Source organism: Phyllobates terribilis, unplaced genomic scaffold (genome assembly GCF_046119375.1).
Source record: "Phyllobates terribilis strain yellow unplaced genomic scaffold, ASM4611937v1 Scaffold_5__5_contigs__length_657084704, whole genome shotgun sequence".
Lineage (NCBI taxonomy): Eukaryota > Metazoa > Chordata > Amphibia > Anura > Dendrobatidae > Phyllobates > Phyllobates terribilis.
The window spans coordinates 453,306,559-453,333,575 of record NW_027362765.1 but is presented as its reverse complement, the minus strand read 5'-3'; the positions used below and the strand labels follow the sequence as shown (position 1 = coordinate 453,333,575).

The following is a 27,017-nucleotide window of genomic DNA, read 5'->3' as shown; positions in this document are numbered from 1 at the left end:
AAGTTATGTGTAATAATGAGAAATGACACAGGAAAAAAGTATTGACCACACAAAGAAAGAGAGGCGCAAAAAGCCATGGAAAGTCATGACACCAGCTGAAATCTATCAGTAATTAGAAAGCAATTCTGCCACTTAGTGAGAAATAATATCAGCTGGTTCAACTGATGACCTATAAAAAGGTGTCTCATACCAAGGTGCCACAGAAGAAACATCTCATAATGGGTAAAACCAGTGCGCTGTCTCAAGACCTTTGCAATCTTATTGTTGGAAAACATACTGATGGCATTGGTTACAGAATAATTTCTAAACTACTGAAGGCTCCAGTGTGCACTCTTGGGGCCATAATCTGGAAGTGGAACGAATATCATTTCACCAAAAAACAGCCATGACCAAGTGCTCCCCACAAGATTTCAGACAGAGTATTGAAAAGAACTATCAAAAGAGTTGTTCAAGAGCCACGGACCTGCTATGGAGATCTACAGAGCAGACCTGGAACCAGCAAGTACAAATATTTCAAAGAAATCAATAAGTAATGTACTCAACCTCCATGGCCTGTATGCATGCTCACCACGCAAAACTCCATTGCTGAACAAAAAGCATGTTCAAGCTTGTTTAAAGTTGCTCAAGAACATTTAGACAAGCCTGTGAAATACTGAGAGAATATAGTCTGGTCAGATGAGATCAAAATTGAACACTTTGGATGCAATAATACACACCATGTTTAGGGGCCAAAAGGCATTGCATATCATCCAAAAATCATCATACCAACAATGAAGTTTGAAGGTGGGAACATCATGGTGTTGGGCTGTTTTTCAGCATATAGCACTGGCAAAAGCTCAGAGTTCATAGAAGAAGCCAACGGGACCTTCAGGATGTGAAGGGTGTTTGTGTGAAAGAATGGGCCAAAATCACACCTCAGCAATGCTTGCAACTAGTTTCTCCATACAGGAGGCATATTGAAGCTGTCATCACCAACAAAGGCTGTTGTACAAAGTATTAAATAAATTTCATTAACCGTGTTCAATACTTTTTCCCTGGGTCATTTCTCATTCTTACAAATAACTTAATTTATGAACATCTATGGTGATTTGCTTGCCTTTGTGGATTGGATGGGTTGTTACTGACATTTGGTGACAATTTCATGTCAATTTTGCAATGGTTTTAATAAACTGCACTTGGTCAAAGTAATATAATCTCAGAAAATGTAAGTTTTACATGGCAAATCCTAGACAATTACTGGTGCAAGAACCAAGCAGAATAAACAGTAATATAATGTACTTTGAGAAACTGATACAGTGACTGGACAATATTTTATATATAAATCGTGGCTGGAGTGGGATATGGTAACTTGTCTAGGGGCTTTGTCTGGCGTTGCAGCTGATCCCTATTCAAGTAAGACTGAGCTCCTGTGCTAGACACAGTATGCAGTCAAGTGAATGACACTAAACTGCAATACCAGGCACAAGCCCTGGATGGACAGGTAAATGTGACCAAGGTGCCACGCCAGCACAGCTTATCTATTTTTGTAATCTCAAGCTAAACCAAAAGGTCCAATGGTAAAATGCTGTAAATACTAGATTTGCTCAAAAGAACGCCAAGATAAAGGGATAAGAACATAAATGTATCAAATAGATAATGTATTTTTTTAATAATTCCACAATAAAAAAAAACATAAATCTTAAAAAAAACAAAAAAGAAAACATACTGTGGTAATGCGACTCACTCGGCTCTCACAGAGGTAGACACAGGAACGCTTCTTGTGTTAATCTTCTGCTGGTTTATTAGGACACGGCATGAACCAATACAGGGTCCAACAAAATAAACATGGCCTTTCTGGCATAACGAGAAACAAAAGATAACGAATAGCACAGTCCATAGGCCAGCGGCGTTCTGTCCGCTCAGGGTACAGCAACAAAGTTCACCTTGCTATGGTAAATATTTATACTTTGTTTTGATTATTATTTAGACAATTCATATGTCTTTTATAATTTTGTATTTTAGTATTAGCTTTATAAGTGTTATTCATAAAAGTAATTACACAGGGCGTTGTCTCTGATATAGAGGTGCCTTTGTGTCAAGTTTTGTTTGTTATAGAAGACATAGGAAAAGCTGGGTAGAACCACTTTTCAAGGAATTCAACTGTTTTCATGATTCATGACCTTGTTATTCCCAACTTACATACAGGGTGGTCCAAAAGTAGGTGGACAGAAAGTGTAATAAGGTTATGAAGGGGGAGATTTATCAAACATGGTGTAAAGTGAAACTGGTTCAGTTGCCCTTAGCAACCAATCAGATTCCACTTTTCATTCCTCACAAACTCTTTGGAAAATGAAAGGTGGAATCTGATTGGTTGCTAAGAGCAACTGAGCCAGTTTCACAGATCTGGTTTTCACAGATAGATCTCCCCCAAATCTGTTTTCTTTTCAGATAATTCAGATAACACATAATGGCAAATAATTTAAATACAGATCAAAGAAAATGGATTTTAACAGAGTATTGGAAATCTCAAAATGCTGAAACCGTTAGAGCAAATTGGGTTGAAACATTTGGTACTCAAGCCCCAAAGAGACAAACCATTTACCGCATTCATGACAAATTCAATGCCACTGGCTCAATCCTTAATGCTCCAAAAACTGGTCGACCCAAAACAGTCTGAACAGAAGATAAAAAACAACTTGTTGCTGAAACATTTGTTCAGAGTCCAAAAAAGTCCACCAGAAGAGCCTCTTTGGAATTGGGAATTTCACGAGCTTCTATCATGCGAATCCTGAAATCTATTGGGTGGAAAACTTATCACCCACATCTAATTCATGGTTTATTGTAGGATGATCCAGGCAGGCGGCTGCAATTTAGTGTTTGACAAATCTCCCCCTTCATAACCTTATTATACTTTCTGTCCACCTACTTTTGGACCACCCTGTAGTTTCTACGTTAGGTAATGTAAAGCCATCACCCTTTTTATATCTCTATGGTTGTAATAAAGACTTGTGACTGGGCATCTGAGAGCAGACAAGCCTGGTACACAGACACAAACTGGTTGTGTGCTCTTGTCTCCGATCGATCGACTCACTGATTTGATCAAAACTGGCAAACTGGTGAAACCTTTTGAGTTTCTCCTAAAACTTTCTATACAGGTTTTCACATCAACCTCAACACTTCTGTGGAGTTCTCTTGCCTCTTGCACACACAGACTGGAGACTTCCTTGTCACCAAACACACAACAGAGAAAAAAAACTCAGTAGCTGGATATTTAACTTCCCAACCACACCCTTGAGGTAGAGCTATGGTGAGCGGCCGTCCCACCCATCTCTTACAGCCACACACAAAAAACCCAACCCTATCATGGCAGATTAACCCCACTCAGCACATAACATGCTGAAGAGAAACTCCTGGGTTTCACATCACGAAAGATAGCAACCTTCGTTACACATATCTCCCCTCACATATATCACCAGTGACCCTGTCACATATTCCCCCCCCTCTTCCCAAAGCCAGGGTTTTTGGCACCTTCAGACACCAAACAGGGAATTCTGGAGTGGGCATCTGCATTCCCGTGTAACTTTCCGAGTCTACGTGGAAACTAAAGTCCTGGAGTCCTAAGAACCACCTAGTCACCCCGGCATTCTTACTCTTCTTTACCCTTAACCATCTCAGAGGTGCATGATCTGACATGAGTTTAAACCTACGGCCTAGTAGATAATACTTCAGGGTATCCACAGCCCATTTTATGGCTAAACACTCTTTCTCAACAATGGTATAGTTTTTCTCGCAGGAAGAGAGCTTCTGGCTTAGATACTGGATGGGATGTTCTTCCCCATTTATGTTTTGAGACAGCATGGCTCCCAACCTGACTTCTGAAGCATCCGTCTGGACCACAAATTCTTTGCGGACGTCTGGTGCAACCAGGACCCGATGTATACACAGTGCCAGCTTCAGATGTTGGAATGCCATCTCTGTCTCAGCAGTCCATTTGGCCATCGTCGATTTGGTGCCTTTAAGGAGATCCATCAGTGGTGCGGCAATTATAGCGAAATTTGGAATAAACTGCTGGTAATATCCCACAATTCCAAGAAACGCCCTCATCTGCTTCTCGGAAAGCAGTTGCGGCCACCTCTGTATTGCCTAGATCTTGTTTACTAGTGGCTTAATTTCGCCTCTGCCGATGATATTGCCTAAGTACTTGGCCTCTTCCTTCCCTATGGCACATTTTTTTGGACTGATAGTAAACCCCGCTTTTCTCAAAGTATCCAGAATCGCCTGTACCTTTAGTAGATGGCTACCCCAGTCTGGGTTGAAGACTACAATGTCATCGAGGTAGGCTGTGGCATACTTCTTATGTGGAGCTAGGATCTGATCCATGGCTCTGGAAGGTGGCTGGGGTCCCCTGCAGTCCGGACGGCATTTTGGTGTATTGAAAGCACCCATCAGGTGTCGAGAAGGCCATCTTCTCCTTGGCACTCTGGGACATGAGGATCTGCCAGTAGTCCTTCGTCTGGTCGAGGGTGGTAATGTACCTCACAGGTCCAAGCGTCTCAATGAGTTCCTCAACGTGGGCCATCAGGTACGCGTCAAATTTGGACACTTTATTCAGCCTGCAGTAATCATTGCAAAACCGCCACTCCCCGTCGGGCTTTGGCACGAGGACGACGGGACTCGACCATTCGCTTTTTGACTCCTCTATCACGCCAAGGTCTAGCATTCGCTTCACCTCACTTGAGATTACCTCACGAGTCACAATGTGTTCAGGAATCCTATATGGTTTACGGTTCACCCTTATATGCGGCTCTGTCAGAACATCATGCTTCACCAACTGCGTACGCCCCGGCAACTCCGAGAACAGTAGAATCAACAAAAAGGCTCGCACAGCCTAATAAAATATGTGCTCTGAAGGAAAATGTACTATGCAAATATAGAAAACCTTCAGCACAAAAAAGTGGAAAGAATTTTTAGTTGCCAAAAATAAATTTATTTACAAGTGACTGTAAGGTATTATAACCAACGTTTTCGGCTAGAACGCCTTTATCAAGGTTATCTGTGTGCAGAAAAAAACCAATACATTTATGTAGAGAACAATTGGTCACCAAAGAATCAAATCATATAAATGTCTTATAGAAAATCAAACATACATCAGAGAACAGGTCACAGTTCCGCTGCAGTAGTTCTCAACACTGTTGCTTCTGGGCCGGCTATAGAGCCTCCGCAATCGTGACCTTCTCCACTTTGGCTTAGGGATGGGCCCAAGGCATGGAGCGTCCAGCGATTCCCGATCTCGCCACAGCTTGAGCAAGTTCACATGGTATACTTGGTGACGCTTTCTTTGTCTGGCTGGTGGACATTATAATTAACCTCACCCAGTTTTTCCACCACCTCGTATTTGCCTTGCCACTTGGCTAGGAACTGCTCTCGACCGTGGGAATAAGCACCAGCACACGATCCTCAGGCTGGAACTGCCTCAGCCTCACTGATTGGTTATACACCATTGCCTGTGCTTGGATAAGATGCGCCTTCACGATAGGCATCACTTTCGCCATTCTTTCCTGCAGCTGGGCGACATGCTCTATGATGCTCCGGTGGGGCGTGACCTCAGCTTCCCAGGTTTCCTTGGCGATGTCTAGGAGCCCTTGTCGGTGTCGACTATATGGGATCTTGAATGCAGAGAAGCCAGTGGAGGCTTGAGGAACGTCTCTGATGGAGAAGAACAGAAATGGAAGCAGATAGTCTCAGTCTTGACCATCCTTCTCAGTGACCTTCTTGAGCCTGGTCTTTAAGGTCTTATTGAAACGCTCTACTAGGCCGTTTTGTCGGCGGATGGTAGACTTAAGTTTGCAGCTGGACAATCTGGAGGACCTTACACAGCTTCTTCATCACCTTGCTCATGAAAGGGGTTCCCTGGTCCGTCAAGATCTCCTTTGGCAGGCCCGTCCTGGCAAAAATATGGACATGTTCCCGGGCTATACTTTTGGCCAAAGAGTTCCTTAGTGATACCGCTTCAGGGTACTGGGTCACATAGTTCATGACCACTAGGATGTATTGATGCCCGCGTGCCGATTTAATTAAGGGACCTACTAGGTCTGTGGAAATTCTCTCCAATGGGACCTCTATCACAGGTAACGGAACTAGGAGACTGCAGAAGTGAGGAGAGGGAGTGGTTCTCTGGCAGGTGGGGCAGGACCTACAATAATTTAAGATCTCCTGGTAACATCCGGGCTAATAGAACCTCTGCATTATCCTCTCCTGAGTTTTTTCTACAACCAAATGTCCCCCCAAAAGATGCGAATGGGCCATATCTAAAACTCTCTGCCGATAGGGTCCTGGAACTAACAGCTGATCCACTATCTTACCTCCCCTTAGTTTGGTTACATGATACAATAACTTCCCATTAACTGCAAAGTGTGGGAATCTGGTGTCTGCCCCCGGCTCTTGAGCAACCCATTAAATGCCCCTTTTAAGGTAAGGTCCCTAACTTGAGTAGTCCCAAACTTCTCTTCGGACACTTCCAACTCAGAGAGGTTGGGATCCTCGATCACCGTTTCATCCGCCTCCCCGACCAGGACACACAGGGGAAACTCATCTATCTTTGTTTTTGACGGAGTTTCTTCCCTAGGGATCTGGCTTTTCTCCAAGTTACTCGTTATTACCCCCTTTTGCCACAAATCCCAAAACAAGGAAAAATATCGTCCCAATATGACCGGATGTATCAAGTTCTTGACTACCCTGACCTCATGGGACTGGGCATCACAGTCTGTTCCCACGGTTACTCTCGCCACAGTGTAGAGTGTAGTCCTTGGCGTCTCCGTGTATACAGCGAACGCCCACGGATTTGGCATGGATTAACTGGTGGGGAAGTGTAGCACTGATCAGGTTCACCAGACTTCCTGATTCCAATAGTCCAAGTACCATGACCCCATTAATTGATACGGCACACGCCTGCGGCCCCTCATTTCGGCTCCTCATTTGAAGCCTTTCTAAGCCTGACCTTAGGTGTACACTGTTAGGCTGTGTGCAGATTCAATATGATACAGTAATGTTCAGCTTTTTCTCATTAAAACGTTTTTGTACAAAATGTTTTTTATTGGCAAATCAGCAGTAAAAATGGTGATTATTGTAATTTAAATATATGCACTTTTAGTATTTTCTTAATGCAGCAGCATTGTTTCTGTTTCTCATTGTAATGTTATCATTGTGGGATTTTCGCATTGAGTATCTGGAGTAAGTGTGAGGTTTCTTCATTCCAGACAGTGGGACCATTCTGTAAGCTGATGGAGAACTGACGTCACACCCAGATAATAAGAAAGGACCTGAACTAAGCTGCAAATGGCATTTGGAAGTAATTGCTGCTTCTAAGCCTGCCATCTGCCTCCCTATCTGTCTGGGAATGATAGATAGATAGATAGATAGATAGATAGATAGATAGATAGATAGATAGATAGATAGATAGATAGATAGATGATAGATAGATAGATAGATAGATAGATAGATAGATAGATAGATAATATTAAGGTGAAGTGAGACGGCCATATAAATCGGAATGAGGTCGGAACGCAGTGCATGGACTGGCCCGCCGATTCTCCGGACCCGAGTATGATAGCTGCATAGAAATACATGAAGCTCTCACATGGGAGAGCCACCAGCCAGTCCGTGCACTGCGTTCCGATCTCATTCTGATTTATACGGCCGTCTGCTCCCTTAGATAGATAAAAAAGGAAAATTCGGACATGTAGGCCGCACTCCAAATGACTCAGATTCAAAATAATAGTGATTTATTTTCCCATGTGCAAAATGGCAATGTATTGGCTGAAAAGTAGTTGAGCCTTTTTTTTTTAGCTAGATGGATTGCTAGATTAATGGGAAGATAGATAGATAGATAGATAGATACCTCAGAGGACAGTTAAATCTAGGGATTTCCTAGTAGAATACGTCTTGTCCTATGAGAGCATTATATGTTCTTAGTAGAGTTGGTGCGAATCGATTCATGGGATTCAGCCACGTCAATAATCTGTGGCCACTGGACGGGAGCCTTGAAAACCACCTTCTACCTGACGACATCCAGGGCTCTTTTCTTGATTAGCCGACATTGTCCGATGCCACGTGCATCACGCCACAACGATGATGTTGCATGATGACGGCTAGTCGAAAGAAAAATTGTGGATGCTGGGATGTAAAAGGCGGTTCTCAGGGCTCCCGTCCAGAGGCCGGAAAGCACTGACGTTAGCGATGGACCGGGTCTTGCAAATTGATTTGTACCAACGCTAGATCTTAAAGATGAAATATATAATATGTACGCTAATGTGCATTATAACATGGTTATGGCTATAGTTTAATAGACGGCTACGGCCATGGCTCCTGTAAATGTGGCTCCACAATTCGGGGCAAGAATCCTGACCTATTAGCTCAAAATGAACCAATATGGCATAAAAGAATGTATGTGGCAGAGATGTAATTGATGTCGGGCAATCCAGGCAAAAAAATATGGGCAGTCTGTCATATATAAGAAGGTATCTGGTACCACAATTTTGACAGCCTGTACAAATAATATTCCTATCTGGCTCCACCGTTACGTGGGAATGGATGTTCATAAAAGACGATTAGACTGAGCTGGGAAAAACATGATAAAATGTACTGGTGAGATCATCCGGCAGTTCCTATGACTCATGCTCCAGGTTTCAAGAGTATAACTAACGAGTGACTACTAATAAATGACTGCTTGGCTACATGTGTCAGAATATAAAAGGCTGGGAACAAGAGGGACAGCGTGGGATGATCACTGGAGCGCCATTGACGCTGGTAAGGGTTGAGATCCTTCTCTCCATTCTCCGGGAGTAGTGTCAGTGAATAGGGATGCTGAGGATTGCAGCACTGAGTCACAAAATAAAGAAAAAAATCAATACTGACTAACGCCGACAATAAAGGAAAGTGGCAGAACGCTTCATTGAGTAATATATAAATCATAATAAATCATTTGCCATTATACAATTTCTCCAGGGCAATTCAGTAGTTAAAATTAAACAATCCATAAAACATATCCCAGCATAGAGGAAAATATATATTAATGGTAAGGAAAATCCACAGTGAAATCCTTACAGAAATTCTGATTTTACCTTTTGCAATGATAGATGCAGTAAAAATCCTCGTGAAGGTCAATTTCTGCTGTGGATTCCTGAAAATCTCATTATTTTTGCAGGTATTGTAACAGGTTATGAAGAGCTATTGGACTGCAAAGGGCCCTCTTCTCTCTGTATCCGCCAATGACCTGTTGGGTCTACAGTGGGTGCGAATCGATCCACACGACCCAGTCCCGCTGCCAGGTTAATAGTCTGTGGCCATGGGAGGGGAGACCTTGTTAATAGCCTCATACCTCTTGATATTCGTGGATCATGTCTTAATTAGCCAACAGGACGTGATTCCATCATTGCGGTGTGACTCACATGTAAAGTTGAGCCAGGCCGGCTAATCAGAAGAGCTGTGGATGCCGGGAGGTATAAGACGATTCTCAGGGATCCCGTCCCATGGCCAGAGTTTAATGACTTTGCCGTGGACTAGTCCAGGGAATCAATTTGCACCAACTCTAGTTGGGATGTCTGGTGCTGCCTCCATAGCTCAAATTTATCTTCCTCAACCTAGCCAAGGATAGTTATGTGACCATCACTCATTGTTGAGCATTTGGTTTCTTTAGGTTCCTGTCTGTGCAGAGGTGTCATTCTCAACTGAGTATCCTGTTATTAATCCAACTTGCATCCTGATCTCATTTCACTTCTCCGACCTGCCCTGACCTTTTGTCTCACTGCTGATCTGAGTGACTTCCGCCAGCCCTGACCTCAGTACTACACATCTAAATCCTCTATCTGGCCATGAAAGAACTCTGTGGTCCAAACCTAGGGATTCCCTACAGCAAAGCCCAGATCCCTGTACAGAAGTTATAAGAGGAAAATGAGGATATCCCTTACATTCCACTACTCGGTTCAGCCCCAAAAGTGTTGCAACCGAATGGATCCACAACACCTCTCCCCGAGTAAAAGGCAACTCTTTGTATTGCGGGAGCCTGTCGGTATTTCATGCTGCCTGTAATTAATGCAGCATGAATCTGCTGACAGGTCCCCTTTAAGACAATAATATATTAAAGAATTGTAAGAGTAGAATAGTTCCCTTTAGAATGAGAAATGATCTAATAAAACATCAGATTATATTGAATCGTCCCTTGTGGGTTCTTAGTCATCCAGCCAATAAATCAAGGCCACTTTATGTCAGTCTGTGGCTGCTACATTATACTGACGGCGGATATTCAGGACAGTGGGGAAATGTGAATTTCTTTATTGTCCTAAGAGCGATTTAAGATCTGGTTAAGAGATGGAAAGCTGAAGATGAGAGTGATGATAGGCTGAGCATTACAATTCATTAATCGATTAGTAGTACAAGTTACCTATGGTACAGACTGACTCCCTATTCCACAGGGAACCTTAACCAAGGGATCCCCATCCATGACATCCATATCACCGAGTAGGACATATACACATGGGCTACTGTCCTGAAACAACGCATTTAATAGATTTCCAACAAGAGTATTAAAATAGTTGCGTCTTCCCCCAGAAATAGCGCCATTCTTTTCCATGGCTGTGCCTGGTATTGCAGATCAAGACTAATTCAATGTTGGCTTTTTTTTTTAATACCAATGGCAATTTAGGTTGTTTTCTCAAATAAGAAATATCTTGAGCTATCAGGAGAAACATATTACTCATTTTTATAGGGTCAATATATTAGGGTACAGAAAGTAATAATTGGATACTCAGCGTTTTATGGCTCTATTAGGCTTCATTCAGACGTCCAATTTTTTCACGGACGAGACAATCGGACTAATTATTCTGATAAGAGTTTGATCAGAGTGTAGCATGAGTGTCCGATTTTCTCATATGTGGAGAAATAAAAAAAAAAGACTCTCCACCTTCTTCATTCTGACAGTCCATAAAAATTGGATCGCACTCAGATGTCATCCGAGTGCAGTCCAATTTTTTCACTGACCCATTGGCATTGCTGATTTTGATCCGACTCTCGGATCAAAATCAGACATGTCTCTGATATTTTCCATGGACCAACCGATCGGGGGGGGTGGGGGGGGATCAGACACGTGAATGGCCCAATAGAATATCACAGGTACGAGTGCTATCCGTGAAAAATATGGATAGCACTCATACATGAAAATCGGACTTCTGAATAAAGCCTTACATCTATGGACTATCTCCCTATTACTTTATGTATCAGATCTTTATATTCATGATGAAAGCTGTGGAGGTAAATTGAAGCTATTGTGTCTTATAGCAAATCTCTAAAAGAAGTTACCAACGTGCATCGCGCATCCAGGGAGAGATTAATACGATCGCTGTCTCTTTATGCTGTGAAGTCGCCTACAGCAAAATACATATCATCTCTTCATTTTACTTTAAGGCAGTTACACAATCAGAAAAGAAAAGATTTCTTTGTATCCGGTATTGTGAAGTCCCACCTTGGAGCTACTTTATATAATGGCATCGTCAGCAGTTCCATATAATATATGTAATACTAGAAGCCGTCCCATTACTATTGCTTGGAATAAAGCAGCACAGTACTGGGGAAATCCAGTTCTCTGCAACTATCGGACCCTGTAAGTGCCATAATGAGAATATACATGTTACTTAAAATGAAAATAAAGGCTTACATAAAATAAAATCACTTAAAGAAGCACTCCTCCTCCCATCAAAGTTTTTATCCTCTTAATATATTGCAATCATCATATTATACAGCACTGTGTACTTACAATTGCTCATTTTGCATTTCTACCCAGTTAATACTTCTCTTTTCCATTATGTCCATGACATCACATGATTAAAAACTGACTAGCAGAACGCTTCTGAGCTCTATGTAGAAACAGAAAGTATTTTCCTGCATGAGTCATCATTAGAACTACAAAGTATTTTCAGTAACAGAATTGTAGTTCTAATGATGACTCATGCAGGGAAATGAGACCTAAGTGATTGCTAAGGACTTTATGTAAGCATTGCTCTTGATCGCAGATCAAACTGCTTTTGAACTATTAGATGAACTTTTTAGCATGAAAAAATATTGCTAAAATCGTATGGGCCTTTAATAGCCTGGAGGCAGCTTCTTCCATGATGGAGAAGGGAACTTACATAGCTTCCCTACTAGTGATGAGCGAGCATGCTTATTACTCGAGATTTCCGAGCATGCTCGGGTGTTTTCCGAGTATCTTCAGCGTGCTCAGGTGTTATGTTTGAGTCACGCCGTGCACATGATTTGCGACTGTTTGACAGCTTTAATACATGTGATGAATGCCTGTTTCTTAGGCATTCCTCACATCTATTAAAGCAGTCAAACAGTCGCAAATCATGAGCACGGAGTGACTAAAACATAACACCTGATCACGTGGAAGATACTCGGCGAGCACCCGAGCATGCTCGCCAAAAGAGTTAACAGAACATACTCGCTCATCACTATTTCCTACCAATTACTGAGAGAACTATGCAGCTGCACAGTTCTCTCTCCTCCTGCCGGACACGGATCTGCTGAACCTGCACATCAGTACAGCTGAACAGAACCTGCACAGTCACCATGCTGCAGGTCCTGAAACAGCACACCACTGATCTAGAGCCGGCTCCATTATATGAACAACAGGAGTCATCGCCCCACTGAGAGCCACTTGCACTTTCACTGGGGGTATAATGATGCTGGATGGTTGCAAAATGAGATCAAACCACCAATCCCCTACAAAGCAGCTCAAGAAAAATGCTTGAAAATCGTACTGCCTTTGGCTAGCAGCAGATAAGCGAGATTTCAACCTCATCAATACTGTGTGATTTTATGCCATATACCAATATACTCCGCGTGTCAACTAGTAATTAACCATATGGGATCCAAAAGAATTGTCTCTTTTTGGAGAGCTGGGCCAAACAGTCCAGTTCGTCAATCACTACACTGAGCAGTGGGGCTTCAGGATTGTCTGTCGCATATGTGGTTGAGGAACCACTGTGCTATGGTCCGGGGAGAGCCTGGAGGAGCATAACTAAATGACCACCTAGTTCTTTATTAGAGCCCCTAATGGTGTGGTTAAACTTGAACCCAGGTGGACTTCAAGTACCACTCCAGCACAGATCCCGAAGCCGGGGCAGCTGACCCCCAAGGGGGCTGGGAAGCAGGACCGGCCAGGAATTAGACAACAGATGCTAGATCAGGGAGTAGGATAGGACAGGAACACAGGATGGACTTGGGTACAGGATCACAGGTGCAGGTTCAGACTGGACAGATGAGGGCAGCGGTATAGGTGCGAGCAAGGCAGGTAAGGCTCAAGGCTAGGTAGAGACAGGACGGGCTCAGGAATGGGATATAGCAGAACGGACCAGATGACGTGCAGACTGAACGGACAATGTCAAATACAGGAAACACACGAACAGGGACCTTACAACCTGGTAACAGGACAAAACTCTGATACTTGATGTTGCTAAGGCCATTTGGGGTGGGTACCTTAAATACCTAATGTCTCCCAGACATTGGCTGGGGACATTTTTCGAAGCACGTGAGGCCCCTTTAAGAAGCAGGGAGCTTGTGCACCCTAAGCAATCTGCCAGGAGACCTGCAACGCCGCAGGAGCGTGGGTGGGTAAGTGAACACGCCGGTGTCCCTGCTGGGAGGAGGAAGGGGACATGTGCAGAGGCACCAGCGCCGCTCTAACATCTTCCATGGTATCAAAAGTCATGTGGTCATTCATGAGGAAACTGGAACATATGGGGACTAAGAAGCCTTTATAACTAGTACTAAGTACTATATGCTGAATTTAGAAACCATGCCAGGGAATGGGTGGCAGATGAAGGAAGCACCAAACAGGTAAAAAAGAAACTTTTACAAGTTTAGAGGGCTTTAGTAGACAGTAATTTCATTTTTTTTTCTATGTTAGCAAAAAGTATAATAGAAGTGGAAGAATATGGATACAGGATCAGACTACGCAGAGTCTGTTGTCTGTTACCAAGGAGACACATAGGTCTGCATAGGAGCTGTAGAAACAAAAAAGTGACATTTTTATGTATTATAAACATGCTTTATTTTTTATTTTAGATGCAATGAAACAATAAGAAAATGTTGGTTACCAAGGTGGGCATAGACTTTATTAGAAATCGAGGAAATATGTGATTTTATTGCCTATTAAGTGGTTGGTTACCAGACAATGGCATGTGCTGCAGACAAACAACAGAGACCGGGCAGTGTTGGAGAATCAGTGATGGACCCAGGGAGGGTAAGTTATACTCAGTTTGTTTTTTAGCTACCGCATCTTACTGCAAAAAGTTTTCTGAAAGGGGACAATCCCTTTAACAACTGAACTCCATTTCTTTAAACGGAAGCCATTCCCCTTGACATTCATGTTTTCCTATTCTGCCTCTAAACCTAAAGAAAGCTGTCAGATCTTATCAGCCTTGTTTATTTCCCATGTAAATGTAAAACCTCAGGCGTTTGCAGGCACCAGAAACTAAAGCGGTGGACCATGGCATAAAGGGAGACAGCAATGATCTAAGCTACTGCAAGAACAAAGTGAATCTATCAACAGGTTTATGCTGCCTGATCTCAGTAGTGACAGAGACCCTGGTTCCTGCACTGGGTCACTTACTGGAAGTCTTATAGTGGTTTCCATAAAACCCCCCTTTATTAACTGCAGCACAAGCCAGCACTAAGCCCCCTATTTGTGAGCTGTGTCTCCCCCAGCCCTCCTGTGCCTGATTGACAGCTTTCTTCCTACACTGTACATAAAGGGTTGACAGGTCTTTTTTAAGGCCGGACTGGTACACTAGATATACAGTATATAGATCCCTAATATCTTAGTGTGCACAATTCTTTCCATCACAGATTACTCTATAAAAAGTGTTAACCTGAAATGGAATAATATGATATTGAAAGCATAGGTTTTTCTCAAGAAAATTAGCAGTAATATATTTATATTGCACGAATAGCAATTGCATAATAGGGTGTCATTGTTAGAAGAGTTCTCTTTAATGGCATGAAGAACTTCAGCTCCGCTTTGATGACAACCTGGATTAGGTTATAAACTGGGTTACAAAATATGTGACAAAAAAAAATCTCTTGTGGATTTTGTTGCAGATCTAAAACAAAACGTGCAAGAGTTACAAGCAGATTGTGGCGCTGATTTCACCTTGTGCAAAGAGTGAAATCTGTGATGAAAGTCTGTAGAAAGAATCTTTAAATGGGTTGTCCGAGACTTTAACAATAATGGCTTGTCCTTAGGATAGGTCATCAGTGTCTGATCGGTGGGGGTGCGACACCCAGCACCACTGCAGATCAGCTGTTCTCGGTGTCAGCAGCGGCAGGATCTTCTCAGTTACAGAGTTGCACAGCACAGCTCCGTACCTGGCCGCGGCCGGGTACTGCACATCCGCCCCTTTTAAATCAATAGGTGCAGTACCCGGCCGCAGCCATTATTCTGTTGACAGAGCTGTGCTGTGCAGCTGCGTAACTGAGCAGTTGCAATCAACAACAGGAACAGATGATCAGCGGTGCCGGGTGTTGCACCCCCACCGATCAGATATTGGCGACCTATCCTAAAGATAGACCACCGATGTTAAAGTTCTGGACAACCCCTTTAAATCCGCCGTGCAGGTTAATTTCTACCCAGAAATAATGCTCAGCACTTAGATTAGATTTATTAAAATCTCATCCACCCAGTTGTTACTATAATCCACTACAGATTTTCCACACACAAATCCGGACAGACTGAACGCTGATGAACATATACAACTGTAGTCAGGTCACGGACTGACAGAATCAAAAAAGCAAATAAAAAATTGACTCATCATTACTTCTGAAATGTCTGTATTAGTAAATACTTGTATTCTTCATGAAATAGCAAATCTAGAGAATCTTTCTCATAACTCCATAGTGTTGTGCTTGTCCTCTGTTACTCATCCTGAAAGTTCATGAATAAAGTGACCCCTTGGTGTTTCAATCTGCCTTGTCAATGTGTCCCTATACAATCTGATATTGTCACCACTGATTGGACAGTATCAGAGTTTGTAGAGACAGACACCCAACTGGTAACACCCATTTGTCAATTTTTTTTTAGGAGGAATGCCACAATGAAGAGGTCTAAAAAAAAGATGGAATAGAAATATTAATTAAAGTAGACATTTCAGAAGAGCGGACAGGTCTTTATTAAATAGTCGACAAGTCTTCTGGATTTGACAGAAATGGTAGATTTCTTCTTCTCCCATCTCTGTACTCTGGATTGATGTGTTTCAGATATGTAAATATGAACACAATCCGGATCGATGCTTCAACTATGGAAGGAAATACTACAAACATAGAATTAGTATTCCCTACATAGAAGAAAGTCATAAATATTCTCCAAATCACAGCTGTGACATGGGATCCGTCTTTTGGAAGGAATGTTCTGCTGGTACGAAGGCTTCGGCTCCAGTGAAGCTTGACTTCGCGTAAATCCTGTCTTTCAGGATTTTTTTATAGTGTGGGTTTATAATTCTGCGTACGATGAAGTCATTCCTCAGACTGTCATGAATTTATAAACAATGCTTCATACACATTTCATATACCAAATCATTTTTATAAATCACATTTGGAACCCAGCAATTCATCATGTACCGTACCGCAGAATACTGAGTGAGTACGGCTCCGGCATTGCCCGTAACAATGGCAAGTGCATGGTTGTTTGGAGCCTTTGTCCTACAATGAAACTATAATAGTTCATCAGATCTGTTGCAGAAATTTTTGCAAGACTCTTATTTATTTAAAAAAAATCCATGAAACAACCATATTCAGATTTATGGAATGGTTTAGGATGTGCTAACATATCCAACGTCTAAGTAAACACTTTCAAGCTTGAAATCCGTAACAATGGTAGGTCCACATTTTAGATAATCAAAGGTTATTCCCATCTCTAATTTTTGCCTTATTCACAGGATATGGCATAAATGGCTGATAAATGCAGGTCCCATTTCTTCTGCATCTATTGGTTATTTTCGATAGGGAGAGCAATGCATGTGCGACCTCTCCGCTGATAGCAGCCATAAGGCTGTGGATATGCCATGAATGTCTGATATGAGAATACCCCAATAAGTGTCCAATGTAATAAATGATTAAATGATAGCATGTTAGCAAATATTAGTCACTATTAGGGCTCAGGTCTAAGGGGTAACATTTCTCCTTGTGGAGAGTGACACACCGGCTCTGGCATGCCAATGTAAGGAGGCTTATTGGCCATGCAATGCTCCCCTGGGAAATTTAATATGCAAATTGCCTCTTCAGAGAGGAAGAGGACTTGAACTCTATAGCGCCTCCTGTTGGAATCTGCAATCCTACAAGTCACAATCGACCCTTTAACGAGTCGTGCAATGTGACTTAGGATAATAGTCAAATCAGAATCTCATTTTGAAGACACGGTGTCTCGGGCTGTTGCCCCTCGTCAGTGCAAAGTGTGAGATCTGATTTTCCTAGGTGAGAGGCTGTGGACTAAGGTCTAAGGGGTAACGTTTCTCCTCGTGGAGAATGACATACCGGCTCCGGCATGCCAAGTCCTCTTCCTCTCTGAAAAGGCAATTTGCATATTAGGGCTCAGGCAGACGACTGTATTTTCGGTCTGAGTGTGATCCGACGAAACGTCACATCGCACTCGGATCAATATCATTCTCTGAGGTTGTGCACATGTCGATTTTTTTTTCCTCGGACTGAGCCAGTTCAAGGAAAAAACTCACAGCATGCCCGAGTCTGATCCAATATTCAGATCGCACTCAGCCTTGCAAGTCAATGAGTGCGTGGAAAGCACCAGACTGTACTTGGATGACATCTGAGTGCAGCCCAATTTCCATGGAATGACAGAATGGAGAAGATGGAGACCTTTTTTTCTGTCTCCGGATCACACTATGATCAGAGTATGATTAGCATAATTGACCCGATTCTCTTGGTTGAGAGAATATTTGCTCATGTGACCCTAGCCTTAGTTCCTCTCTATGGGATGGATATAGATAATCAAGTGCTGTATTTGGCAAACCCATAGACAATGAATAGAGAGGAAGCTCACACGTGCGGCCACCACTGCATTCCACCAGTTGACCCACTACCAATCAGCAAGTCTGTGTGTAGGTGATCACTTGAAATGTATGGAAAAACCCTTTAAGGGTGTTACGACATGCACTTTACCAGCCGCAGGTGGCTCACTTGCTTTTCCCACTGCCATCCGGACACGCCATTTGTTTCAAGCTGCTGCGAATCCAGATGCAGCCCGGCAATTAGCTTTAAAGCGAGTGCACTACCAGCGGCTGCTGACACACATGGCCCCCAATTAGGGGTATCAGGAAATTAATATTGATTAGTAAAATCAGTGGGAATATGGTCTCGTTGACCACATGCCTCCAGTGAGATATTTTAGCAATTATGTGCCCGGCTGTCATATAGAAGTCTGCACTGTACCCTAGCACTATTATCACGCAGAACATTGTCATTCTAGAGCTCAGGTCTCGTTCACATCAGGGTTTATGTTCATAATTTTACACAAATATGCAAAATTTCAATTTCTATTTATTTATATAAAAATTCAAGACAATGCGGAAATAATCTTTCAGGCGTATGATTGTATCAGTGGAGTTTCCTAAAAGTTTGATAAACCTATGACTTCATATAGAAAGTTTTGCATGCCAGTCTAGTAAATATGGTAACATATGCATATGGGGTTTATAAGAGATCCTTCCATATAATGAAAAATCCAATGAAACCTGACCCTATAATTAGACAAAGAAATGTATACTGGGGTAGACAGGTGCTGCGGCTCTGACGGTAACATCTGTAGAGAACACCTGTAGGCTTCCATGTATGTGATCTAACAGTTGGAGATCATTAGGCAGTGAAAGGGTAGAGTATGTGGGGAGCGTGCGTCGAGGCATAGAGATGTAGCAGAGCTGACTGTGTTACAAGTCATATGGCATAACATAGGATTCCACCAATGCATTTCCCCCAAAAAATTCAGCGTGTATTATTCTCATCAGTCTTATGACCTACCTTTAAGGTGGTGCTGCTGATGGACCCTGTGGATTCTGGTCTGGCTTCCTCTGGGGAATGTAGGGATGCTGCTGGACAAACTGTTACCCATGGCATCCAAATGCAGAACAGGAGCTCAGAGAGGAAAGAACGTGCCCAAGGAAGCACAGATCCGCTGCTGACAATCTGTTTGTAGCTCCTTGTATCATCTAATATCTCCTTTCTGCCACAGAGGGACTTGAGACCTCACTCCCCCTCCCCTTTGACTGTTATTGCTCGCTGCTGATTCTCCTCTGTGATTTGCTTTAGATCCTTCGTCTTTTTTTTTATACTTAGAAGCCCCTCTTTAAAAGAACAGAGGGGACTTCTCCACCATACCGCGCGCTCTCACCTAGCAGGGCTGCCTGCTACACTTGGCATCTCTGCCGGCTACCTGGCATTGTCTGAGCTCCCTATGAATAAATAACAAGACATCATCTGGCCAATCCATACTTGTATCCGCCCATCTCTGTGGGCTTTAAACTTTAAAGCTCCCCAAATCCTGAATGCGCTTTATCATGCTAGTTACCAAACCGTCTTCTTCATCATAGTGTCAGGACTCAGGAGACACCCTGGAAAGCTCTTGGAATCATCAAAAAGCCTGTAGATATCTTACTTTAATTAATGCTGCTCTGCAAGTGGAGCCCCCAGAAGGTGCAGAGATTTTCCTGTGATCTGAGTTCATTTTCTGATGATATTAGAATATTAGCACTGTAGGCATCATGAGCTATACGATATTCCAAAAATCATTTAACCCTACAATGTCTCATTTCTGAATTTTGGTTCAGAGATGGAAATAATTTTCCAAAAACTGAGGTCCCTTTATTATTTTATCTCTCCCTGGGTACACTGCGATATTCTCAAAATTGTTTAAAAAAAGCAATGTAGTAAATTTTTTTTGCACATATGCGTACTGTATGTGCAAAATAAAACTACCACAGTACTTTTTTAAACAATTATTTGGTGTATCATACAGTGGTGGCCAAAAGTATTGGCACCCCTGCAATTCTGTCAGATAATACTCAGTTTCTTCCTGAAAATGATTGCAATCACAAATTCTTTGGTATTATTCTCTTCATGTAATTTGTCTTCAATGAAAAAACACAAAAATTGTCCTAAAGCCAAATTGGATATAATTCCACACCAAACCTAAAAAAGGGGGTGGACAAAAGTATTGGCACTGTTTGAAAAATCATGTGATGCTTCTCTAATTCATGTAATTAACAGCACCTGTAACTTACCTGTGGCACCTAACAGGTGTTGGAAATAACTAAATCACACTTGCAGCCAGTTAACATGGATTAAAGTTGACTCAACCTCTGTCCTGTGTCCTTGTGTGTACCACATTGAGCATGGAGAAAAGAAAGAAGACCAAAGAACTGTCTGAGGACTTGAGAAACCAAATTGTGAGGAAGCATGAGCAATCTCAAGGCTACAAGTCCATCTCCAAAGACCTGAATGTTCCTGTGTCTTCCGTGCGCAGTGTCATCAAGAAGTTTAAAGCCCATGGCACTGTGGCTAACCTCCCTAGATGTGGACGGAAAAGAAAAATTGACGAGAGATTTCAATGCAAGATTGTGCGGATGGTGGATAAAGAACCTCGACTAACATCCAAACAAGTTCAAGCTGCCCTGCAGTCCGAGGGTACAACAGTGTCAACCCGTACTATCCGTCGGCGTCTGAATGAAAAGGGACTGTATGGTAGGATACCCAGGAAGACCCCACTTCTTACCCCGAGACATAAAAAAGCCAGGTTGGAGTTTGCCAAAACTTACCTGAGAAAGCCTAAAACATTTTGGAAGAATGTACTCTGGGCAGATGAGACAAAAGTAGAGCTTTTGGGCAAAAAGCATCAACATAGAGTGTACACGAAAAAAAAAGAGGCATTCAAAGAAAAGAACACGGTCCCTACAGTCAAACATGGCGGAGGTTCCCTGATGTTTTGGGGTTGCTTTGCTGCCTCTGGCACTGGACTGCTTGACCGTATGCATGGCATTATGAAGTCTGAAGACTACCAACAAATTTTGCAGCATAATGTAGGGCCCAGTGTGAGAAAGCTGGGTCTCCCTCAGAGGTCATGGGTCTTCCAGCAGGACAATGACCCAAAACACACTTCCAAATGCACTATAAAATGGTTTGAGAGAAAGCACTGGAGACTTCTAAGGTGGCCAGCAATGAGTCCAGACCTGAATCCCATAGAACACCTGTGGAGAGATCTCAAAATGGCAGTTTGGAGAAGGCACCCTTCAAATATCAGGGACCTGGAGCAGTTTGCCAAAGAAGAATGGTCTACAATTCCAGCAGAGCATTGTAAGAAACTCATTGATGGTTACCGAAAGCGGTTGTTCGCAGTTATTTTGGCTAAAGGTTGTGCAACCAAGTATTAGGCTGAGGGTGCCAATACTTTTTTTGTGTGAAATGATCAATGATTTGATTTTTGCTTCATTCTGTTTTGTGTTTTTTCCTTGCAAGCAAATTAAATGAAGATAATAATACCAAAGAATTTGTGATTGCAATCATTTTCAGGAAGAAACTGAGTATTATCTGACAGAATTGCAGGGCTGCCAATACTTTTGGCCACCACTGTACATATTAGTTCACTAGCAATATTCTTGCAGTGTAATCGCAGTCCATTCTAAGTCCACACATTTTGAGCCCTTCATTATGGGCAATTGTGTCATGTGATCTCCTGTCTGGTCACCGGTTCCGTACACATCCTCACGTTTAGACAATTTTTGACTTTTTGTGTTCACATCATCAAATCCCCTGGCTAAACTAGAAGAAGAGAGGATGGGAAGAAAAACGTCAGACACGAACATGCAACCAGAGAACATACTAATGAAAGATATGAAGTGCGACAAAGAAGTTCCAAGACAAGATACTTGGAAGGGAGGTAAGAAAATTTCTAATACAATCCACAGGGAGAAGATTGGAACAAAACAAAATCGTGTAAACTGCGTGCTAGCAAATGCCAGAAGCCTGACAAACAAGATGGATGAACTGGAAGCAGAAATATCTACAGGTAACTATGACATAGTGGGAATAACCGAGACATGGTTAGATGAAAGCTATGACTGGGCAGTTAACTTACAGGGTTACAGTCTGTTTAGAAGGGATCGAAGAAGTCGGAAAGGGGCTGGAGTCTGTCTATATGTAAAGACGTGTCTAAAGCCTACAATACGGGAGGATGTATGGGAGGGAAATGAGGAGGTCGAGTCCTTATGGGTGGAGATACATGGGGCAAAAAACAATAATAAAATTATCAGAGGAGTCTGTTATAAACCACCAAATATAGCAGAAGCCACGGAAAGTCTATTAATGAGACAAATAGACGAAGTAGCAAAAAATAACAAGGTGATTATTATGGGGGACTTCAACTACCCCGATATAGACTGGGAAACCGAAAGCTGTAGATCTCAGAAAGGAAACAGGTTTCTGTCAATTATCAAAGACAATTATTTGTCACAACTTGTGCAGGAACCAACTAGAGGGACGGCCCTTTTAGACTTAGTTAATATTAACAGGCCAGACAGAATAACTGAGGTGCAGGTCGGGGGGCACCTGGGAAATAGTGACCACAACATTATACAATTCCACATGTGCTTCAGTAGGGTGCCCAGCAAGGGAGTCACAAAACACTGAACTTCAGGAGGGCAAAGTTTGATCAGCTAAGAGATGCCCTTCACCTTATAGACTGGGATAGTATCTTCAGTAATAGGACCACGGATAGAAAATGGGAAATTTTCAGAACAGTCCTACATAGTCACTGTAGAAGGTACATACCTTATGGGAATAAAAGGGCTAGGAATAGGAGGAAGCCAATGTGGCTAAATAAGGAAGTCAAGAGGGCAATGAAAAACAAAAAAAGGGCTTTCGGTAAACTTAAACAAGAAGGCAGCGAGGAAGAACTAATATCTTATAGGGAAAAAAACAAAATCTGTAAGAAACAAATAAGAATAGCAAAAGAGGAGACAGAGAGACTAATTGCCAAGGAAAGTAAAACGAATCCCAAACTGTTCTTTAACTATATAAACAGTAAAAGGATTAAAACTGATGGAGTTGGCCCATTGAAAAATAACCTGGGTAAAATCATAGAGGGCGATGAGGGTAAAGCAAACCTACTCAATAGCTTCTTCTCCACTGTTTTCACAAAAGAAAACAATTTATCGGAGGAAATGCAGAGTGATAAAGTAAACCCTCCGCTAAATATCACCCACCTAACCCAGGAGGAAGTTCAGAAACGCCTAAATAATATCAAAATAGACAAGTCACCAGGCCCAGATGGCATACACCCCCGGGTACTAAAAGAATTAAGTAATGTGATAGACAGACCGCTGTATCTTATATTCAGGCACTCTTTATGGACAGGGACTGTCCCACTAGACTGGCGCCAAGCAAATGTGGTACCAATATTCAAAAAGGGGTCTAAAAGTGACCCTGGGAACTATAGACCAGTCAGCTTAACGTCTGTTGTAGGTAAATTGTTTGAAGGATTTCTTAGAGATGCTATTGTAGAATATCTTAATGATAATAACTGTCTAACTCCATATCAACATGGATTCATGAGGGATCGCTCCTGCCAAACAAACCTGATGGCCTTCTACGAGGAGGTGAGCTCACAGCTGGACCGGGGAGAGTCAGTGGATGTTGTATACCTTGACTTCTCCAAAGCGTTTGATACCGTGCCACACAAAAGGTTGGTATATAAAATGAGAATGCTTGGTCTGGGGGATAATGTGTGCAAGTGGGTAAATAGCTGGCTGAGTGATAGAAAGCAGAGGGTGGTTATCAATGGAGTAAGCTCAGGGGGTGTCAGGGTTACTAGCGGGGTGCCTCAAGGGTCTGTCTTGGGCCCTATATTATTTCATATATTTATTAATGATCTAGTGGAAGGGTTGCATAGTAAAATAGCAATATTTGCAGATGATACTAAACTTTGTAAAGTAGTTAATACAGATGAGGATAGGGCACAGCTACAGGAGGATTTAGATAAATTGGGGAGTTGGGCCAAAAAATGGCAAATGGGGTTCAATGCCGATAAATGTAAGGTCATGCACATGGGAAAGAAAAACAGCAGTCTCTGCTATCACTGCTGATGTTACACAGGACAGGACTCAAAGCACACCTGCTAACTAGGGATGAGAAAAGCCATGGAAGTTTGGGTTCGTCGGGTTCGACTGAACTTTAGTCCGAAGTTCGGTTCGGATACCAGAACTGTACCCAAACCCCATAGAATCTTTCTCTTTCTCTGTCTCTCACCAGTCCCGACCCAAACTGTAAAACGGACTTCCAGTAGAAGTCTATGTTCGGAGTTCAGCACTGGACACTAGGTGTCCGATACGAACCCCAAACTTTACAGTTTGAGTTTGCTCATTTGATAAAATAAGAATCCTTACTTCCCAGCCCAGTATCAGCCAAAACTATGCAGAAAAGTTTTAATAAACTGCGCCCTTGTTTGCACTGAGCTATGTCTAAATTTGCTTGGAATGTTTGGAAACTATGTGTATGATAAGGCATCCTATTGTTTCAGGTGACTTTTTAGAATTAAGTTGTCGTGTGTATGTGGCGCCCCTGAGGGTTCAGTCGCCGCAGGGGTACTGCACCTCAGATTGAGGTGTGGTATCTCCTCTTCCAGGTAAGGATGGAGCATTTCACAGGACCCCACTTCCACTCAACACTACACCACTCCTGTCCTGTAGGGGGCCTAAATGCACCAGGGTGCTGCCCCGCCCCGGGATAGAGAAGATGGGGGGAACCAAAGATAGGGGGAACCAAGTAGTGGGTGAGGATGGAGGACATGTGGCGCCCAGCTGCGCTTGGTACCACAGATCCTAGAAGGGTGTATTGATGGAATCCTCCACAAGAGGCCCCCATAACCATTCACACATCTCCACCTTCCACCTCAGACCAGCAGAGGGAGCCCGTTAGGGATATAAATAGGGAAGGCAGTTTAGTCTGTTGAGAGAGTTCCTGCAGTAGAGAAGCCTGAGCGAGGTCAGCCTGCTGTGGAGCATAGTTCAGACTCAGTTGTAGCCCAGAATAGTGAGCTTAAGGTGTGCCGGCGCCATAAGATCGGTGAAGAGCGGCAAGCTGCCATTAGTGTGAGTAGCCTAGTGAGTGCTCGAGCGTGGCCGAAGGCGAGTGGAAAGTGAGTAGCAGTGGGGACAGAGGAGCTTACCCAGCTCACCCCGAAACTTATACCGGACACCGGGTCCGAGCTTACTGGGATTTATATGACCCAGTAAGGCATAACCGGAATCCCTGGAGAACTACAGGTCCCAGGTTCACCAGAGAGCTGATACGTAACAGAGCCAGGAGACACATAGGCCCCGTAAGCTGGGAGCGTGCACTCCAAGAGAAGGCCCTACCACAACGTCAGCCGGTGCAGGACAGAGATAAAGTTAGGCCTAGCTTCAGGCAGGTCAGAAACTTACTACGCAGAGGCAAGAAACAGGAGGCCCTACACCCGCTCATTGGGGAGGATCCTGATATGCACCCTTCACCCTACAGTGCTCCGGGACGTGCCTGAATTTCCATCAGTAAAAGGTACTGAAGTGATAATCGTGTCTGTCCCTGTTCTTGCTCTGACCCGGCTGGGTCTCACCTGTCAAGCATCCCCCTCTCCGTACGCTGCCCTGAGGCCTAGCTCCACCTGTGAGGAGCTATACCATCGAGCTGCCTTATCACCGGCCTCAGTGGACTGCCGCAGCGCTGGTGATTCTCACCAGACACCACAGGTGGCGTCACGAACTTTCATAAAATTAACAAATAATCCCCTTTTAAAAGCTGACCCCAGAGTACGGGCCCCGGAGCCGACCACAGCGACATCCTCAAGGCCAGGCAAAGGCCTGGGTACCGAGTCGTCCCCATCCCCTGGGCGAGTCAGACACACTTACAGGAAGCACTTATAGCATCTATATAATACCCGGCCATCTTTAGTTTAAGGTCTTTTGATTGTGGTCTTCTGTCAGGGTCCAGCAAGAGTCTTTTGCTGGCTGAAGATTTGCGGTCCTCGTTCTCTGGCCTTGAGACGAGGAGCGGGTCAGAGTTAACCAGTGTCTCTGCCCGGTCAGGGTCCTGTTCTAAGAAGGCCTTGGAGGGGAGCAGGGGAGATAGGCTCCAAAGGCAAAAGGATCCCAGGGGGATACGGACGGAGCGCAGTCGCCACCTGTATTCTTCACTCTGGCTTAGCCAGAGGGATTCCTGCTGCAAGAGGGGTAACCGACCCCCGATATCTGACTTTGTCACTTCACGTCTCAGTCAGAAAAGCCCGGAGGCTTTGTGGATTCCAGGGGGATACAGACGGAGCGGAGTTGCCACCTGTATCTCTCAAAATGCATTTATCCAATGGGACCCGGCCTTACACCACGTTCATACCACGCACAGTGAGGAGAAGACTCAGTGGGAGAATTTGATAAGGAGAGGAACACACCAGCGGGGTCTCGACAGGTGCTGCTGATCTACCTGGGAAGTGCTGAACCCCCTATCCGGTGGCCGCAGTACGCCGTGTGTAGCAGAGGGAAGCTTTGCGGCTGGAAGTTCATCTAAAGTGAGTAAAGACCCGGATGACTTCATACACCGTCTCCGCTTGTTTATTCCTGCACGGCACTGCACCCACCTTACTTCCACATAGCCCTCCAACCCACTGCCCTGAGGCCTGCTCCGCCTGTGCGGAGTAGTACCAACTGTGCTGCCAGAACACCGGCCTCAGAGGACTGTCGCAGCGCTGGTGGCCATCACCAGGAACCGCAGGTGGCGTAGTCGAAATACAACTCATCCTCAAAAGCCCATATTTTTTATGTGACAGCCCTGGGCACGGAACGGGTCAAGGCCAGGACTGCATCCCCATCCCCGCAACATCTACACTGACCCGACTCCGAGTAACCCCACCGCTCAGGGAGGGTGAGTCATGTACATAAGAAATAAGACTGTTTCACCAGTATTTT

The 27,017-nt window shown here is 43.5% G+C and overlaps 1 protein-coding gene across 1 annotated transcript in view; it reads right to left on the bottom strand.

Moving 5' to 3' along the window:
- Window positions 1–19,551, bottom strand: part of NEURL1 (neuralized E3 ubiquitin protein ligase 1) — a 389,716-nt gene extending 370,165 nt beyond the window's left edge. Inside the window, exon 1 of the mRNA XM_073685342.1 lies at window positions 19,054–19,551. Within this exon, the coding sequence (XP_073541443.1) occupies window positions 19,054–19,144 (91 nt within the window). The 5' untranslated portion in view covers window positions 19,145–19,551. The remainder of the gene's footprint in view (window positions 1–19,053) is intronic.
- Window positions 19,552–27,017: the final 7,466 nt, after the last annotated feature.